Raw genomic sequence first — 18,808 nt, forward strand, 5'->3', positions numbered from 1 at the left:
TATGAGAAGGGGATCAGGAGCCAGTGTAAAGATCAGTTAGAGATGAACAACTTGGGTTGTAACACATTTGTACATGGAAGCAATGTTAGGAATCTCTCTGTATAGCTATCCTTATCTCAACTAGCAAAAATGCTTTGTCTTTCTTATTATGCTTATGTTTTCAACAAAATTAGAGATAAGGGCAGAACAGGTTCTGCCTGGAAGCAAGGGGGGGGGGTGGGGAGGAGAGGGAGAGAGTTGGAGGTAGGGGGGAGAAATGGCCCAAACAATGTATGCACATGTGAATAAATGAATAAAATAAGTAAATATATAAAAATGAAAAACAAAAAAAATAATTTATTCCACTTTGCATAACTGAATCTGAAGGTAACAGAAAAATGGACATGGTTTAGGCAAGAAATATGAGGCAAGATACCAAGCAATGATTCTGTATTCAAAGAAAAGCCTTTGGGGCCTATATCAAACAATCTACAAATAAATATGCATCTAAACGTTTTAAGTTAAAATGTTTAAAGTTGTTTTTGTTTTTAAAGTGGGGTGTGTGTGTGCTGGGTGTAGTGACTCATGCCTGTATTTCCAGATATTTGGGAGGTAGAGTTAGGAGGATTGCGGTTCAAGGCCAGACAGGCAAAAAAGTGAGACCCTATCTCAAAGATCAAGCTGGGGGTGTGGTGGTACATGCCTGTAATACCAAGCTATGCAAGTGGAAATAGGAAGATTACAGTCTGAGGCCCGCCTGGGCAAAACCCACAAGACCCTATCTGAAAGATATCTAAAAGCAAAAAAGGACTGGTGGCATGACTCAAGTGGTAGAGTGCCTGCCTAGCAAGTAAAAGGCCCTGACTTCAAACCCCAGTACTGCCACAAAAGGGGAGGTGGTGTTGTTAGGGGCCAGAACCCCAAATAACTGGCTTTCCTTATAGGAGTAAGTTTGTTGCAAGGAGGATCTCAAAGATTTCAAAGAGCTCTGAGATGACTCACGGTGTGTGATGTGGGGCATGAAGTGTTTGTGAGGCAGTAATAATTTCAGAAATATTTTAAAGGACTTCTGGTTTCAGATTGGAGTCAAAGAGAACTGGATCCTTACAACAAGAAAAATCTAGGCAAGCTGGAAAATAACAATTTTTCCCAAACCCATGAGAAAACTAAGGTCACATAGCAAACAACTACCACAAAATCTGAAGAGAGGCACCTTTGGGGGCAAACAGAGCCTGGGCATTTGCTTCCCTGGAACACAGGTCTATAGAACACCACACAAGCTAGTAGAAAGTTTAAACTGCAACTGTGAGTGCATTGCTAAGGGTCAGCGTGGGCTAGTGTGACAACACCAAGTTCTTAGGGGCTGCAGACAGGAGAGAGTTGTATCCTTTACAGGATTCTTTTTCTTCAAGGAACCCCACAAGATTCTTACAGTGGGAGAGTCCAAAGGACGTTGCCTCTTTTCATGCAGGCTGGGGAGGGAAAGAGAAACCACTGTAAAATCTACCCTCCTCACAGGACAAAAGGCTTAATCTCCAGGGGAAATAGATCAAAATTGAGGACACTGGAGGGATTTTACTTCAGCTAGGGGAAAGGAACACTGGGGGGAGGAGGGGAAATCAAGTTCTACTTCTCCCTTACACAGATCCACAGAGCCTGCCCAAGATTGAGGCCTCACCAGAACATCAGAGATGACCCTCACGCCCAACCCCGCCAGCACACTAAAAAGCAAAAGGAATTGGGACCCAGCTGGGAGAAGTGAAGAGAGAGAGTATCTCCAGGAAACACCATGAAGGAAAGACCCAAAGCCAAGGGGAGAGACAAAAACAATGCATCACTAGGAGAACTGGAATTTTGGGTTCCCATAGCAACAACAAAAACAGTAAACACAGCTCAGCTCCTAATTAGATAAACAGAAATCCCACACAAAAGACCTGGCAAAAGGAACCATGCTCTTATCCAAGCACAAGAAAAGCATATTTGCGTCACTACCTACTGTCTTATATGTGTCCAACTTTCAAAAAAAAATTAGGCAGACCAAAAAATAAGCAAAATCCCAGTTTGAAGAAGGTAGGAAGTAAAATTATTCCTGTTTGCAGATGATATGATTCTATGCATAGAAAAACAAAGACTCCACCAGAAGACTATTAGAAGTGACAGATGAATTCAGTAAAGTAGCAGGATAGAAAACCAACATAGAGAAATCAGGTTTTCTATATACTGATAACAAATTTGCTGAGAAAGGAAGCAGGAAAGCAATCCCATCCACATTAGCTCCAATGAAATAAAATATCTAAGAATAAACTTAACCAAGGAAATGAAAATTACAAAAACACTGGTAAAAGAAATTGATGAAGATATTAAAAAATGGAAAAACCTTTCATGTTCATGGACTGAATTAATACTGTCAAACTGTCCATACTACTCAAAGTGATCTACAGATTCGATGCAATTTCTATCAAAACACCAATGACATTCATCACAGAATTAGAAAAATCAATCCTAAAATGCATATAGAATCATAAAAGACCCCAAATAACCAAAGCAATCCTGAGCAAAAAGAACAAAGCTACAAACATCACAATATCTGATTTCAAGATATACCAAAAAGCAATGGTAACAAACACAGCATGGTATTGGCATAAAAACAGACACAATGGAACAAAATAGAGACCTCAGAAATAAACCCATGCATCTACAGCCAACTGATTCTTGGCAAAAAAGATACAAGCATAGGCAAAGACTTTCTGAATAGGACTCTAATAATAACAGCAAGAATTGACAAATGGGATTGCAACAGATTAAAAAGCTTATGTGCATCAAAGGAAACAATTATCAGAGTAAAGAGACCGACTACAGGATGGGAGAAAATTTTTGACAGCTATTCATCTGACAAGGGATTAGTGTCTAGAAATACATAAAGAGCTGGGGAAGTAGCTCAGTGGTAGAGTGCTTACCTGTCATATGCAAGGCTCTGAGTTCAATACCCAGGACCACAAAACAAAACCCAGAATATATAAAGAGCTCAAAGAATTAAACACCCAAAGAACAAATAATCCAATTAATAAATGGGCAAGTGAAATGAACAGATAGTTTTCAAAAGAAGTACAGATGGCTAATAAACACCTGAAATATTCAATATCCTTAACCATAAAAAATGCAAATCAAACCAACACTGAGATTCCATCTTACGCCAGTCAAAATGGCTATTATCATGAAAATAAATGACAACAAATGCTGGGAAGTATAGGGAAGCAGGGAAGGACCTCTTATATACTGTTGTTGGAAATGTAAATTAGCCCAGTCACTATGGAAATCAGTATGGAGGTTCCTCAAAAAAACTAAAATAGAAGTACCACATGGTCTTGCTTTACTACTCCTGGGCATATATCTGAAGAAATAGAGTTACCTGCACACCCATGTTTATTGCAGCACTATTCACAATAATCAAGTTATGGAATCAGCCTAGGTGCCATGAACCAATGACTAGATAAGGAAAACATGATACTATGGAATATTATTAAGCCATATAGAAGAATGAAATGATGTCACTTGCAGGGTAATGGATGGAACTGGAGAACATCAAGTTAAGTGAAATAAGCCAGAATCAGAAAGAAATATACCACATGTGTTCTCTCATATGTGGAACCTAGATCTTAAAAACGGATATGAACATAAAAGGAGAACTATTTGGGGTGGTGAACCAGTGAGTGATGAGGGGGAAAATATGATCAAAGTACGTTGTATGCACAAATGAAAGGACATAATGAAATCCATTTTTAAAAATTCATAAGAAAGCTTAAGGAAGGGGAGGAGAGCTGGGAACCTGTAATCCTAGCAACCCAGGAGGCCGAGATCAAGAGGATCGCAGTTCGAAGCCAGCCCTGGCAAATAGTTCACGAGACCCGATCTTGAAAAAACATAAAACAGGGCTGTTGGAGTGGCTCAAGTGATAGAGCACCTGCATAGCAAGTGTGGGGCCCAGAGTTCAAACCCCAGTACTGCCAAAAACAAAAGAAAGAAAGAAAGAAAGGGGAGGAGCTGGCGGAGGTGAGAATAAGAAAGAGGAATAGAAGGGCTAAATATGATCAAGGTACATTAAATGCATATATGGAAAATTACAAGAAAACCCCTCACATTGTAAACTAATGCATGAGAATAAAAATAATTTTTAAATTATTCTAAAATAGATCTACCATTTGATCCAATTATCCCATCACTGGGTATATATCCAAAGGAAATAAAATCAGTATGTCAAAGAGATTCCTGCATGCCCCTGCTTACTGCAGCACTGTTCACAACCACTGATCTGCAATCATCCTAGGCACCCATCCATAGGTAAATGGATAACATGGAAGTATTATTCTGCCATAACAAAGAATGAAATCCTGCCATGTGTAGCAAAATGGATGGAACTGAAGGACATTATGTTAAGTGAAGAAGACAGGCATAGAAACACAAAAACCGAATGTTCTCTCTCATACAAAAGAATAGTGATTACTAGGGATTGGGAAGGGTGTGGGGAAGAGGGGGGATAAAGGAAAGTTGATCAGTGAACACAGTACACATATATCAAACTATATATACATATATATACTGAACTCCATTAATGTGTACAGTTAATGTGTTAATAAATAATAATAATAAATAACTTACCCATCCAAGTGAAATGAAAGGGTGCTTGTTCAACAAATGGCCTCTGAAATAACCTTGGAAGTCCAACCCCTGCTACTGAACACTAGTAAGTAAGGCTTATTTATCAAAAACAAAAAACAAAAAAGAAAAACCCTCAATGGATGAGCTCAAAAGCAGAATGGAAAGGACACAGAAATAATCTGTGAACCTGAAGACAAAACAATAGAAATTATGCAAGCTGAATGCCAGAAAAAAATTGAAAAACAATGACAAGACTTGAGGACAAGTGGAAACTTCAATCATCTGTGTTAAGGAAGGAAAGGAGAAAGAGGACAGGACTAAAAAAGTATTCAAAGAAATAATCTCAGAAATTTTGACATATTTGCCTATCTAAACCTATGGGTTTAAGAAGCTAAAAAAAATCTAAACACAACATACGCACAGTGGCTCGTGTCTGTAATCCCAGTTACTGAGGAGGCACAGGTAGGAGGATTAAAGTCCTAGGCTGACCTACACAAATTAAAAGAAGCAAAAGGGCTGAGGGTGTGGTTCAAGTGGTAAAGCTCTTGCTTAGCAAGTACAAGCCCCTGAGTTCAATCCTCAGTGTGGCCAAGAAACCAAAAGGAACCCATGTTAAACACATCATAATCACAGTTCTGAAAAGCAAACCCAAATAAAACTGCTTGAAAGCAGAGAAAGAAACAAGGCCTTATCTACATAGGAAAAACAAATTGAATGACAGTGAATTTCTTATCAGAAACCAGAAGGAAGTGGCAAAGTAAGAGTGACAAAAGAAAAGAAACGCCAACCAAGAATTTTTTAACCAGAGAAACTTACTTCAGGAATGAAGATGGAAATGAAACATTCTAGGAGGAAGAAACACTAAGAGAGGCCGGGTGCTGGTGGCTCACACCTGTAATCCTAGCTATACAGGAAGTGGAGATCAGGAGCATCACGGTTCAAAGCCAGCCTGGGCAAACAGTTCATGGAAAAAACCCATCACAGAAAAGGGCTGGTAGAGTGGCTCAAGGTGTAGGCCCTGAGTTCAAGCCCCAGTACCGCAAAATAAGTAAATAAATAAATAAACACTAAGAGAATTTGTTACCAGCAGACCTACTTTGAAAGAGTGGCTAAAGGAAATCCTTGTAACAGAAAGGCAATGATAAAAGAAGAAACCCTGAAACAACAGAAAGGAAGCCATAACAAAAGAAGGAATAAAAATAGGGATAAGTAAAATAGACTTTACTTATCTTTTTGAGTTTTCAAAATGGTGCTTCAAGGTTAAAGCAAAAATTACAACATTGATGTGGATTTCAGTATATGTAGAGGAAATATTTACATTTAATATTCTAAAACAGTAGGAATGATGGGACTTAAAGTGAGGAAGGCCTTACATTTTATAAAATTGGTAAAATGGATTAAAATATGGTAAACAAACACAATGAAACAGTATTCAGCAATAAAAGGAATAAAGTACTGATAGATGTTTATAATATGGACAAATGAACCTTGAAAACATTATGCTACATGAGAGAAGCCAGGCATGAAAGGCCACATGATTCCATTTAAATGAAATGTCCAGAATATACAAATCTATAGGGAGGGAAAGTAAATTCGTGGTTGCTTAGGATTGGGGTCAGGGGAGTGAACTGACAGCAAGCAAAAAAACTTCATTTGGGGTGATGGAAATATCCTAAAATTAGACTGAGTGGCATATGCTTAACTCTGTGAACACACTAACAAATGCTGAATTGTACACTTCAAATGTGTGAATTTTATGGTTTGTGAATTATCTCAATAAAGCTGTTTTTCAAAACAGATCATAGGGCCAGTAGTGGTGGCACATGTCTGTAATACCAGCACTTGGGAGGATGAGGCAGGAGGACAGAGTTCCAGAAGGCCAGCCTGGGGTACCTAGTGAGACTCTGTCTCAAAAAGAAAAAAGAAAGAAATTATACATCTAATAGTAGAACATAAAACTACAAAACTTTAAAAATAAAATGTAAGCCAGGTGCTGGTGGCTCACGCCTGTAATCCTAATTACTCAGGAGGCAGAGATCAGGAGGATTATGGTTTGAAGCCAGCCTAGCAAATAGTTCACAAGACCCTATCACAAAAAAAAAAAAAAAACCCATCACAAAAAAGGGCTGGGGGAGTGGCTCAAGTGGTAGAGTGCCTGTGTCACAAGCACTCAGTTCAAACTCCAGAACTGCAAAAAAAAAAAAAATTAGATAAAATCTTTGAGAGTTAGGGCTTGTGAAGAGTTCTTAGACATGGCACCAAAAGCATGATCTAAAATATTTTTAAAAATCAAAAAACTGGACTTCTATTCCAGGAATGGGAGTGGAGGGAATAAAGGAGAATGATGGAGGGGGTGAATTCAACTATGATATATTGTAAGAACTTTTGTAAATGTCACAATGTACCCCCAGAACAACAATAATAATAACAATAATAAATTATAAAAAATGAATAGGGGGCAGGGGGGAGAAATAAACCAAGCCTTGTATGCACATATGAATAATAAAAGAAAAATGAAAAAAAAATAAAATAAAAAAAAATAAAAAATGAATAAACTGAACTTCAAAATTAAAAGTGTTTGCTTGGGTTGGCAAGTGCAAGTCCTTGGTACCACCAAAAAGAAAAAGCATTTGCTTTGCAGAGGCCCTGTTAGGAGGCAAAAAAAAAAAAAAAGACAAGCTACAGACTGGGAGAAAATATGTGCAAACCATACATTTCGCAAAGGACTACAGTATATATGGAACTCTCAAAACCCAACAATTAAAAAATCCAATCAGAAAATGAGCACAGAATGTGAAGAGACACATGACACCATTAGGTGTCACCCTGAAGCATAAGCCTAAAAATGTCCACACATACGTTAGTTAACAGGCTGCCAGTGGAAGCCAGGGAGGCCCACAGGGTTACAGCTCCAACCTCTGTATTGGATGTGGAGCTGGATTGGCGTGTCTTTTGTGTAAAAGGCCAGGTATTAAATATTTTAGGATTTCCAGGTCATTTGGTCTCATTGACAACTATTCAATACTGCCACTATAACTTCAAAGCATTCATGAACAATATGAAAATGAATAAGTATAGGCTATATTCCAATAAAACATTATTACTGGACACTGAAATTTGAATTTCATAAAATTTTCATGTGTCATGCCAGGGGCTGGTGGCTCACAGCTATAATCCCAGCTATCTTGAGGCAGAGATCAGGAGGACTGCAGTTCAAAGCCAGCCTGGGCAAATAGTTTGTAAAACCCTATCTCAAAAAAAACCTATCCAAAAAAAAAAAAGGCTAGTGGAGTAGCTGGCAGTGTAGGCCCTGAGTTCAAACCCCAGTAACACCAAAAAAATTTCATGCGTCACAAAATAATCTTTATATTTTTTCAAACACAAAATATAATAGTATTCTTAGCTCATAGGCCATAGAAAAGCATCAAGGGTCAACAAACAGTTGAAATTTGAAGGCAGGCAAGGTGGCTCACTCGTATAATCTTAGCTACTCAGGAGGCAGAGATGGGGAGGATCACAGTTCCAGACCAGCCTGGGCAAAAAGTTCACAAGACTTCAGCTCAACCAATAAAAAGCTGGGTGTGGTGGCACGTGACTGTCATTTCAGCCACTAGGGAAGTGTAAATAGGGAGAATAAGGGTCTAAGCCCAGCAAAAATGAATGACCTTACTCAACAAATAACCAAAGCAGAAAGGGCTGGGACATGTGGCTCCAGTGGTAGAGCACTTGCCTAGTAAGCATGAAGCCCTGTGTTTGAACCACAGTACTGCCAAAATATTTTTAAAAAGAAAATTTGAAAGCAAACCAGAAGTCAAAATTGCTGACCCCTAGTGTACAGCTTAGATGATGAGGTTTTAATGGAAGTATGGGTACGACTGTCACTGCATTTACCAAGCACCGAATTTGTAAACTCTACTTCTAGAAATTTATCACCAAGAAATGATCATGATTGCATATAAAACTTTGAAAGCAAAGACTTGTATCCCATCCTAGATTATAACAACAAAAAAACTGGACACATTCAAATATCCCATAAAAAGCAGTGGCTCAAACATCTGAGACCATTCAAGGACTGAGGGTGTGGCTCAAGTGGCAGAGGCCCTGAGTTCAAACCCCAATACTGCCCATAAAAATCATCCTTGAGACCATCCAAAGGAAGGAATACTATGCAACCATGTCGACAATTATCAGATGGTCTGAAAAGAGAGAGAGCAAATGTGTTCAAATATCAACAATTGGTGCATCTCAGTGAAGGTTCTAGGGGTGTTCACTGTTAACTGCTCTGAGGGTACAAAATCTAATAATGTAAAAATAAAGTTGGAAACATTTTTAAGTAAAAACTTTTTTTGTGAAAAGTTAATAGACTTGAACAGACCTCTCTCAGCTCATCAGAACTATATTCTCCTTTATCAAATAAGGATAATGTTTTCTGTCTTCTTACAGGGAAAATGGTATAGATTGACTAGGTAATAACTATCTAGTGTCTGTTTCAAGCACATTAAATGTCATTTTAACCACATGTAGCATGAGATTTTAAAAAAACACCTGAAGTCTCAATATTTCTTTTACAATGATCTTGGTCTAAGGGCAAAAAAAAAAGCTTGATTTGCTTAGGTTTGAGGCATTTGAAGAAAAAAAAAAACACTTGATAGCACAAAGGTCTGAAGACTTCTTGGTAGGAGTGAGTGGGCCTACAGGTGGGAATAGCATTTTCTGGATCCTAGCGCCTTAGTTCTCCTCCGGGCTCAGATGCTATTGTTTGAAAATCCACCACGGAAAAGAAATATATTCAGTCACTAGAATGCATAAAAATAAACTCAGAAAACTTACATGTTTAAATAAAAACATAGGACCTGTCCAGGTATGGTGCCTCACAGCTGTAATCCCCTATACTCAGCAGGCAGTCACAGGAGGATCATAGTTCCAGGTCAGCGGGGCAAAGTTAGACCCTACCTGAAAAACAACCAAAAGCAAAAGGATTGGAGATGTGGCCCTAAACTCAATCCCAGTACCACAAACAAACAATAACCAAAACTACCAAAAAGCCATCGGAACTATTCCTAACTACAAGTTAGCCGGTCCTCCACGGAGAACTTCAGCGATCGTCCATTTGACTATTAAGTGAGCTGATTAGGCAAAGCGCTTTGCCAATTTCACTTGACCCCCACTTATAGATTGCCGGTCACAGAGCTTAAGTCATCAAAGATAAACTTTTAAAAATGTGTCTCCGTTTAAAATATTTTAAATACTCATCATACTCATACCGGGAGTGAAACCCAAACCTCCCGTGTTAAAAAAAAAAAAAATCAATAGCCAAATGGGCAGATCACACGGAATATATAAACTTCCTTACAAACTAGAACCATATAATCTTTTTTCCCCTTTTTTGGCCGTACTGGGGTTTGAACTCAGGGCCTGACGCTTGCTAGGCAGACAGACCCTCTACCACTTGAGTCTGGCCCCCAGGCCGAGAACCATAATCAATACTCGCTGGTCAGAATTCCCTGTCTTTTAAATTATAAACGCTCATTTCCTCTCCTACCTCCCCAGAACCCGCCAAATCTCATTAAACTCCACCCCAACCTGCCACACACAACAGTCCTCACAGGCTCCACGCGCCGCATTCGCAATCCCCCATTGGCTTGTCTATTGGCAAACAGTCTGTGCTCCCACGCTCTGCAGTCTTCCGTGGTCTCCATGGATTCCGTAAAGCCCCGCCCTCTCCTCTTCCCTTTGGTCCGTCTTCTTTCGTTCAGGACCGCCCCTCCCCGCTTTGCTATTTGATTGGTCAACGTGCTTTCCCTACGTCATTTTCCCGCGCCACCCGGAAGCCGTGGTTGAAACCAACAAATCTTATTGCCGGCGGCCCTAAGGTAGGGCCGCGTTTGGGTGTCCCGGGTGAGGAAGTTCTAGAGTTGGGGTGGGCAGAAGGCGGAACCCGCCAGCCTGAGCCAGACAAGCCCATTCCCAACGTCGAAAAGATTGAGGTAACTGTGCATGAGAGCAAACTGAAATGGTCAATGTGGTCTTTCTCCTTCTCACTCCCCAGGAGCTCATCATGGCGACGCCCCCTAAACGCCGGGCCGTGGAGGCCACGGGGGATAAAGTGCTGCGCTATGAGGCCTTTATCAGTGACGTGCTGCAGCGGGACTTGCGGTGAGTGACAGCGCGGGAGGTGGGGCGTTTGGAACAGTCCACGTGGTGAATGGGGCGTTCAGAATCAGGGCCAAGCCTTCGTATTGGTGGGCAAGGCGAACGGGGCGGGGGGGGGAGCGACATCCGGGGTGCGATTTCGCTGGAACGTGGAGTAGAACGCAGAGGAGCATCTGATGTTTATCAAATTACAGCTGGCATTCCGGAGCCAGTTCTCGTGTTTGAATCCTGGCTTGGCCACATGTGAGCACGTTCTACATCTCGTCTCGCCTCTCTGCGCCTTACAAACCTTCCTCATTTGTGAGAGGACGTTTACCTTTCTCATTTGGTGGTTTTGGGTTTCCAATGTATTCAGTCCTTGTAAAGGACGTACCACAAGCTGAGTGGCTTGGAAGGCCGAGGCCAGTATGGGCTACAGAGCCAGACCCTGTCTCCAGAAAAATTAAAAGAAAAGAAAAACGAAGCTAAGTTTGGTGGCTGAGGCAGGAGGAATGCTTGAGCCCAGGAGTTCGAGGCCAGCCTGGGCAACAAAGCAAGACCCCCCCCCCATCTCAAAAAAAAAAAAAAAAGTTGAGAGGATAAAAATGAAACAGCTCAGTCGCTGCATAGTTGCGCGTGCACATTTACAACCCCAGCTACTCCAGAGACTGAGGTCTGAGGATCGTTTGAGCCCATGAGTTAAAGACAAGCCTAAGGCAAAAAAAAATTATCTCAGATGCCTGAAACACATGAAATGGCTCTGAATAACTCTTACTGCTGCTATTAAACTGAGCAGGAAGTAAGGTGTTCAGAACTAGGGCTGTGAGCATCCTAAAAGGGATGGAGGATATTTTAGGGCAAGGATGGCACATTTTGATTGGCATGAGGCATTGGAAAAATAATAGTAATGAATAAAACAAAGTCACACAGGTAGTAAAGAGTAGAACCCAAATTCAGACCCAGGCAGTCTGACCCAGAGACCAAAATTTTAATGTAAGCACTAAAATATCTGTCTTGTTTTGTTTTGTTTTTGAGACAGGGTCTCATTATGTAGCCCTGGCTATCCTTGAACTCACCATCCTCCTGCCTCAGCCTCTTGAGAGCTGGGATTACAGATGTGAGTCACCATACCTGACTTAGGGCATGCTGTGAGATGTCTCAAGAAGGACAGGGCTACATATTGGTCACCATTGTATTTTCATCCTGTCAGAAAGGTACTGGACCATCGAGACAAGGTATATGAGCAGCTGGCCACATACCTTCAACTGAAAAATGTCATTGAGCGACTGCAGGTAAAGACTTCTGGGTTGAGTACAGTTTTTATTTGTGGAGGGACAGGGAGGGAAATGGGAAGAAAGACCCCAGGCCAAAACTTGTCACCTTGCCTAAAAGTTGACCACTGACTCCTACTTCTTTTTCCCTGGCCCCGCAGGAAGCTAAACATTCGGAGTTATATATGCAGGTGGATTTGGGCTGTAACTTCTTCGTTGATACAGTGGTGTGAGTGTCTGCCCGCCCCTCTGAACCTACTGGGTTCGGATTTCCTCTTTCCTTCATGCAACAAACACTCTTTTTCACATCTTATACATAGCAGACACTGTAGTATTCATATTCCATTAGTATATAAGCTAGATGCTGGGGATGTGACAGTGAATAAAATAGGACAAAATCCTTACCCTTCCCAGAGCTTCAGTTTGGGGAAGGGGAGGGAATAAGAAACAAACAAACTGTATGGTATACTAAACAGTAATAAGGATTTTCCCCCACTCCCTCTGACTTCCCTTTTCTTAGCTCAGATACTTCACGCATCTATGTGGCCCTGGGATATGGTTTTTTCCTGGAGTTGACACTGGCAGAAGCTCTCAAGTTCATTGATCGTAAGAGCACTCTTCTCACAGAGTAAGTCCATTCCATGAGGATAGTGTCTAAAACCAATAATGGCTGGGGATGTGGCTCGGTGGTAGAGTACTTGCCTAGCATGCATGAGGCCCTGGCTTCTATCTCCAGTACCATACACAAAGAAATACATAAATAAATAAAAATACTCATTTACAACACTCTTCCTTTTTCCCTTAAGGACCTATTTCCCTTCCCCCTCAGGGTTGGGGCTGAGCAAAGTGGGGGTGCAAAGCTCAGCCCCAGGTGTAGCACATGATAAGCATTTAATGAATGGTCTTTGTATCATTCATTCACACACACATTTATTGGGCATCTTTTGTATGCCAGGCTCTGTGCTTAGTGGTGAGGATGCAGCAGTGAACAAGACAGAAGTCTTAGAAGACAGACTGTGCTATTATACGTACATTCCATTATGACCAGATCCATGAGGTCTTAGCCTGTACATCAGTAGCAATAAAACAGGTTACCTCTCACTTCACCTTCTGCTAATTTTCTTGCTTTTCAGTGTGCTCTCACCACGTTGAACTTGATATGCTCTTTAAACACCCAAGGCAAATGCAGTGACTATTCTCTCTGCCTGCAGTGTGCTTCCCTGCTTCTTCTTCCTATGCGGTTGTTTTAATTATTACTCCCTCAACTAGGTCTTCTGTGACCTAACTTTAAAATTATAACCCCTACACCTTTGAATCCTCTCCATTCTTCTACTTTTTCTTTTTTTCCAGCACTTATCACCCAATATTTACTGTGTAATTTCTTTCTCAAATTTGTCATCTCCCCCAGCTAGGTTATAAGCTCTATTTTATTTTATTTTTTTCACTGCTGGGACTCAAACCCAGGGCCTCATGTGCTAGGCAAGCACTTTACCACTGAGCTACACTCCAGCCCAAGAGAGATTTTGTCTATGCCCCAGGTGACTATTGTGCACAACATACAGTAGACATTGTGTCTGTTGAATGAGTTTAAAGGGACTCCTGGAAGCCACCCTCAACATGCCAGATCTCATCTGGAAACAAATTGAAGTAATTGAAGCAGATCTATGTGGTTAGTGATGGGTAGACAAAGTGTGGCCTCCAGATGAATTGAGGTTTTGTGCAGGGAAGGGTAATAAGGAGTGTGAATGAGGCGTTTGAAATGCTGGTAGGGAGGGTCTCCCAGAGGAAGTGACGTTTGAGTGTGCAAGCAGGGAGGCTATCTATCTGGGAAAGAGCATTACTGGAAAAAGGGACAAAGTGCCCAGCATGCTGGAGAAACTGCCAAGAGGGGCAAGCATGACCCAGTGTGGGACATTGAACAATATACGTAACACAGATCAATAACATCTCACAGGTGTGAATACCACTGATCTCAAATTCTTCCTTTGTTATGTTTATTCCTACATTCATTTCTTCTAGAGTTGCCTCCAGTAGGTTTCAGTAATCTCTTTTCAAACCTTTCCAGGGTGTCAGTGTTAGTGGACCCAAGACCAGCTGAGATTTCTAAATCTTGGTAGTTCGTCCAGTTAGCAAATAGCTTGATCAGATCACAATTCTGAACTAGTGGCCATTTAGACCCAATCCAGTTTTTATAGCAAAGCTTTCCTTCTTGTACTACAGGATTCCTGACGCTTTCATGTATATTTAAGTTTTTTGAGACTTGAGGCCTTTGCCCAAAATGAGGTATTTATTAGTGTCTGCCCCCTTGCCCAGTCTTTTTGGATATATTGACCTAATCTATTAGTGTGTTGAAAACTGGTTGGCTCTCGTATTGCTTTATTATAATTAATAGAATTATAAAAGTTTCATCTTTCTAGATGAGGATTTGAGTCTGTAGCTGGCACTCCTCTTTAAACTTGGTTACTTAGGATACACTTCAATACACTTCAAACTAATTTTCTTTCTAGTTAGTTTATGTAACCAAAATTGCCTGCCAGTTCTTCCTATTTTTAGTATATTTCTTTGTTTGGAGAGGGGAGGGGATCAGGTCTCTATGTATATTCTTTCTTGATGACGTGCAAAAAGTACACATCTATATCTTATAAATAGACAAGTAATTTAACTCAACTGTATGACTAAAAACATTGCCTTATTAAATCAGTAGTAACAGATTAAACATAACCCTTTTGTGTACCACTGGCATTTGGTGAACCTTGTATTTTTCTTGGTTTTGCTGTGTGTGTGTGTGTGTGTGTGTGTGTGTGCATGCTGGGAATTTAACCCAGGGCCTTGCATGTGCCAAACATAAGCTCTACCTCTGAGCTATACCCCCAGCCCTCTCTTTTCCTTTTAAGTCAACTGATAGCCTTTCATAAACTAAGTTTGTTCTCTTTTCTTGATGTTCAAATTTCCTTTGGGAACAGGCAAATGTGGTGGTGCATATCTGTAATCCCAGCACTCGGGAGGCTAGCCTGGACTATGTAGCAAGACTGTCTCAAAAAAAATTGTTCCTTAGTTGCTTATCGTGTTCATTCCTCTGTTTGAGCACTACCCCAGATATTCTTGAAAATATCTTTGCTCTCCAGCAACAATACCATGCTTCATTTCCTGTTCCTAAACATAAAGCCTACTATCTTGAGGTTCTTTTGAGTGGGGGACCCTTTTACTTAATTCATTGAACATCCAGTGGTTGCCTACTCTGTACCATATACTGTTCAGTTCCTGGGGATACAGCAGGGAACAAAACAGACCAAAATCTCTGTCCTCATGCAGCCAACATTCTAACCAAGGGAGATAGACAATAAACAAATAAAATGATATAGTGTGGTAAATGTTGACAGTGCTATGGAGAATGTTTCCCATAATGGAGATGGGAAACGTTGCCTGGGATAGAGCAGTAGAATGCTTGATTGGGTGTGGGGCGTGAGAAAAAGAAGCGTCTTGGGGCTGGAGATGTAGCTTAGTGGTAGAGTGCATACCTGGCCTGCCTGAGGCCCTAGCACTGCAAAAAGAGGGGAGAATCTAGGTTTTTGCTGAACAGTTGGAAGATTGGAGCTACCATTATCTGAGATAGAGAAGACACGGGAGGAGAAAATTAAGAGGGAAGAAGAGTTCTGTCTGGGACTTGTGAAGTATGAGATGCTTACTAAATGCTGAGGTGGATTCTTGAAGATATGTCAAGTCCAGGAGAGAGGTCTGGGCTGGCAATATAAATTTGGAGACATTAGTAATATAGATCAGTTCCTACTCCCTTTTTTATCTTTACATCTATCTTGTTGCCCTCTGTTTTTCACACAGTATTTAGTTTCATTTACCCTCAAACTGACTCCTACATCAGCAGATAGCTTAGCACAATAAAACTAGCATCCCTTATATTATCAAGACCCTGTGTGATCTAGCCTCTTCCTACCTCTTGGACTTTACCTTACAGCACCTCCCTTCATTCTCTTAATTTCTAACCTCTTAACTGCTTCTCAAAAAGCTCTTTCCTGCCTCTTGGCCTTTCTGTGGAAAAGACCTTTCTACTGTTTTAACTCTTACTTCGTTTTCAGTGCTTTCTCATTCTTCAGAAAGGCATTCCTTGCCTGGTGCCATTGGCTCACACATGTAAGCCTAGCTACTTGGGAGGTTGAGATCAGGAGGATTGTGGTTTGAGGTCAGCCCAGGGGAATAGTTCTCAAGACCCCCATCTCCAAAGTAACCAGAGCAAAATGAACTGGTGGTGTGGCTCAAGTGGTAGAGTGGCTGCTTTGCAAGTGCAAAGCCTTGAGTTTAAACTCCGGTCCCACCCAAAAACAAAACAAAAAAGCAGAAAGGTATTCCTTGACCCTTTGTATCCATGAGGATTCTTTGGGGTGAGCCCTGATCCAAACAGGCTTATACAAAAGGAATTGGCTGGTTTATATAACTTAAAGGTCAAGGGCTAGGGTGGTTTCAGACAACTCCAGCTTCCCACTTCCTTATGTATTGGCCTTTCCTTGAGTCTTTTTTTCTCACACCTGACATGCAACACTGATAAATGCTGTTGGCTTTTACCTTCAGTATACATCCTAAATCCAGTCATTTCTCATCACTCAACCACTGCCACTGTGGGCTGAGCCTCCATCTCTCCCCTGAACTATCCCTCCTCACTGGACATGCTGCTCCCAAGTTTGTTCTCCTTATTACCTCTCTGCTCCACAGCCAGATAGGATCCTCTTAAACCCTAGTCAATTTGCATCCCTCCTCTGCTTCCAACCCTTCCCTGGCTCTCCTCATTTAGCAATAAAAGCCAGGGTCTTTACCATGGCCTAGCAGGCTTAACACAATTTGCCTCCCTCCTTACCCCTCTCCCCTCACCTCTTAGAATTCCTCTGCTCTTATTCTTCTGCAACCACAATGGCCTCATGGCAATGTCTCAACATGCCAAGTACATTCCCACTTCAGTGCCTTTGTGTTGGATATCCCTTATGTGTGCAACACTCATCCTCCATATAGCGACAGTATTCACTTTGTTTTCTTTTTTATTCAGATACTTCTCGGTGGCCAGGCATGGAGACATACATCTGTAGTCCTAGTACTTAGGAGGCTGACTCAGGAAGATCATGAGGTCAAGGCCAGCCTGGACTACCCAAGACCCTGTCTAAAAAAAAAAAAAGCTTCTCAGCAGAGCAGTCCATCTCTGAACTCTATTTAAAATGAAGCCCCTATTCCTGTCCTCCCCAGTTCAATTTTTGCCTTATTTTTACAAACATCTAACATACCATATATTTTATTCCATCATTTATTTGTCTCTCTTAGCAAGAATTTGAGCTGTCTGAGGCTAGGATTTCTGTTTTTTGTGTTTCTATTTCCCCAGTGCTTAACATTTCCTGGCATACATAGGGATTCAATAATCTTTGCATCATTGGAGTCCAGGTGTTGGTCAGCCATTTCTGTGCAGGAACATCCTTGGTAGAAGTCGTCCAGAATGCAGGCAGTTCTGGAAGTGATGGGGAGCATCATAATCATAAGTGGGGCCCACTTTGCCCTTTCTTGTTTCTTTTCTGCAGGCTCAGCAACAGCCTCACCAAGGACTCCATGAATATCAAGGCCCATATCCACATGTTGCTAGAGGTGAGAGAAGCTCATTCTATTCCCATTCTATCTCCACATGTGTTTAGTGTGGTGACCTGAAAGAGGGAGAAAGCCAAAGAAGGGAAGGATCTTCTTTCCCTCCAAATTGGAACCAAGGGAGGGGAGACCAGAGCAAGCCTGGGGGCGGGGTCTAGACCCAGCCTCTGTTCAGTCTCTTCTGTCTTCTTTTGCAGGGGCTTAGAGAACTCCAAGGCCTGCAGAATTTCCCAGAGCCAGAATCTCACCATTGACTGCTTCTTCCCATCCTCTGACATTAAAGAGCCTGAATGCCTCGAAGTCACATGGCCCTTCTTTTCTCCCTAACCCCTGTTGGTTGCCGAGGTGCTGGGTTTCTAGAGCACAAAGTTACTGGGAGACCCAGCGGTCCGGTTTCTGCGTAGAACCCTGTAAAGCACCCTGGAAGTCCTGCCTCCAGCTTTTGCCTGGCAGTATTTGCCACTTTATGCTTTGCCCATTTTTCTGTCACCTTGGCAACCTGGCCCCCCCACACACACCCTTTCATTCCTTTTCCTGGACATCACCACCCTTTGAATAGAGAATGGGCCAGTTGAAGGTGGTTTGTTCCCACGACCACCAACCATTCACTACTGGTTCTAAGGCTTACCCTTCTCCCACACCTCAGTGGTTCCTCAGGTACCCTAAACATTCCTGCCCCTACCTCCTAAACAGTTCCAGCTTCCACCAATAAGCGCAGATCCCACCCCTAGCCCAGGTGGAGTCCAGGCTCCTCCTCCTTATAACAGGCCACAGCTCAACCCCTCCCTCTTTGTATACACTTAATTTCTACCACTCAGCTCTTTTTCGGCTCTGGCAGCCACCCAGTCCTCTAACCTCTGCTGCGTTCTAAATTCGTCTTTTCTAGCCAATCAGCTTAGAGTTACCCTGCCCGCCTACGCAGAGCCCAGCCCCACTCTCTGCCTGCTGGCTGCTACGCCCATTTCTATATATGTCCTGCTTCCGCTGAGCGGCATGGCGTGTAGCACCGCCTGCTTGGTGTTTTGGCAGTTGTCTAGGAGTCTCCGCCAATCAGCTGAAAGCGGGTCCCACCCACCCCCATCCTCCAAGGCTGTCGGTGTGCCATCAATCCTGTTTAGGCCAATCAGTGTGAGCTGAGT

General features: G+C 41.8%; 2 protein-coding genes across 2 annotated transcripts in view; one reads left to right on the plus strand and one right to left on the minus strand.

The window, feature by feature from the left end:
• Znf81 (zinc finger protein 81) overlaps positions 1–10,362 on the minus strand; it is a 135,034-nt gene extending 124,672 nt beyond the window's left edge. Inside the window, exons 1-2 of the mRNA XM_074062849.1 lie at positions 10,242–10,362; positions 9,466–9,588 (exon numbers count right to left, since the gene is read on the minus strand). The gene's annotated coding sequence lies outside the window, so the exon portion shown is untranslated. The remainder of the gene's footprint in view (positions 1–9,465; positions 9,589–10,241) is intronic.
• Positions 10,363–10,428: 66 nt separating this feature from the next.
• Positions 10,429–17,969, plus strand: Uxt (ubiquitously expressed prefoldin like chaperone). Its single transcript, XM_074062861.1, has 7 exons — positions 10,429–10,508; positions 10,685–10,791; positions 11,978–12,059; positions 12,200–12,267; positions 12,559–12,666; positions 17,609–17,672; positions 17,867–17,969. The coding sequence occupies exons 2-7, from the start codon at positions 10,694–10,696 to the stop codon at positions 17,921–17,923; spliced, it is 477 nt and encodes a 158-aa protein (XP_073918962.1). The 5' UTR covers positions 10,429–10,508; positions 10,685–10,693; the 3' UTR covers positions 17,924–17,969.
• The last annotated feature ends 839 nt before the right edge of the window (positions 17,970–18,808 follow it).

This window comes from Castor canadensis, chromosome X, assembly GCF_047511655.1.
Source record: "Castor canadensis chromosome X, mCasCan1.hap1v2, whole genome shotgun sequence".
Lineage (NCBI taxonomy): Eukaryota > Metazoa > Chordata > Mammalia > Rodentia > Castoridae > Castor > Castor canadensis.

Coding starts and splice junctions, on each gene's coding strand:
- Uxt (XM_074062861.1), top strand. CDS start 10,694: ATGGCGACGCCCCCTAAACGCCGGGCCGTGGAGGCCACGGGGGATAAA. Junction 10,792..11,977: donor GTGCTGCAGCGGGACTTGCG/GTGAGTGACAGC, acceptor TCATCCTGTCAG/AAAGGTACTGGACCATCGAG. Junction 17,673..17,866: donor ATATCCACATGTTGCTAGAG/GTGAGAGAAGCT, acceptor CTTCTTTTGCAG/GGGCTTAGAGAACTCCAAGG.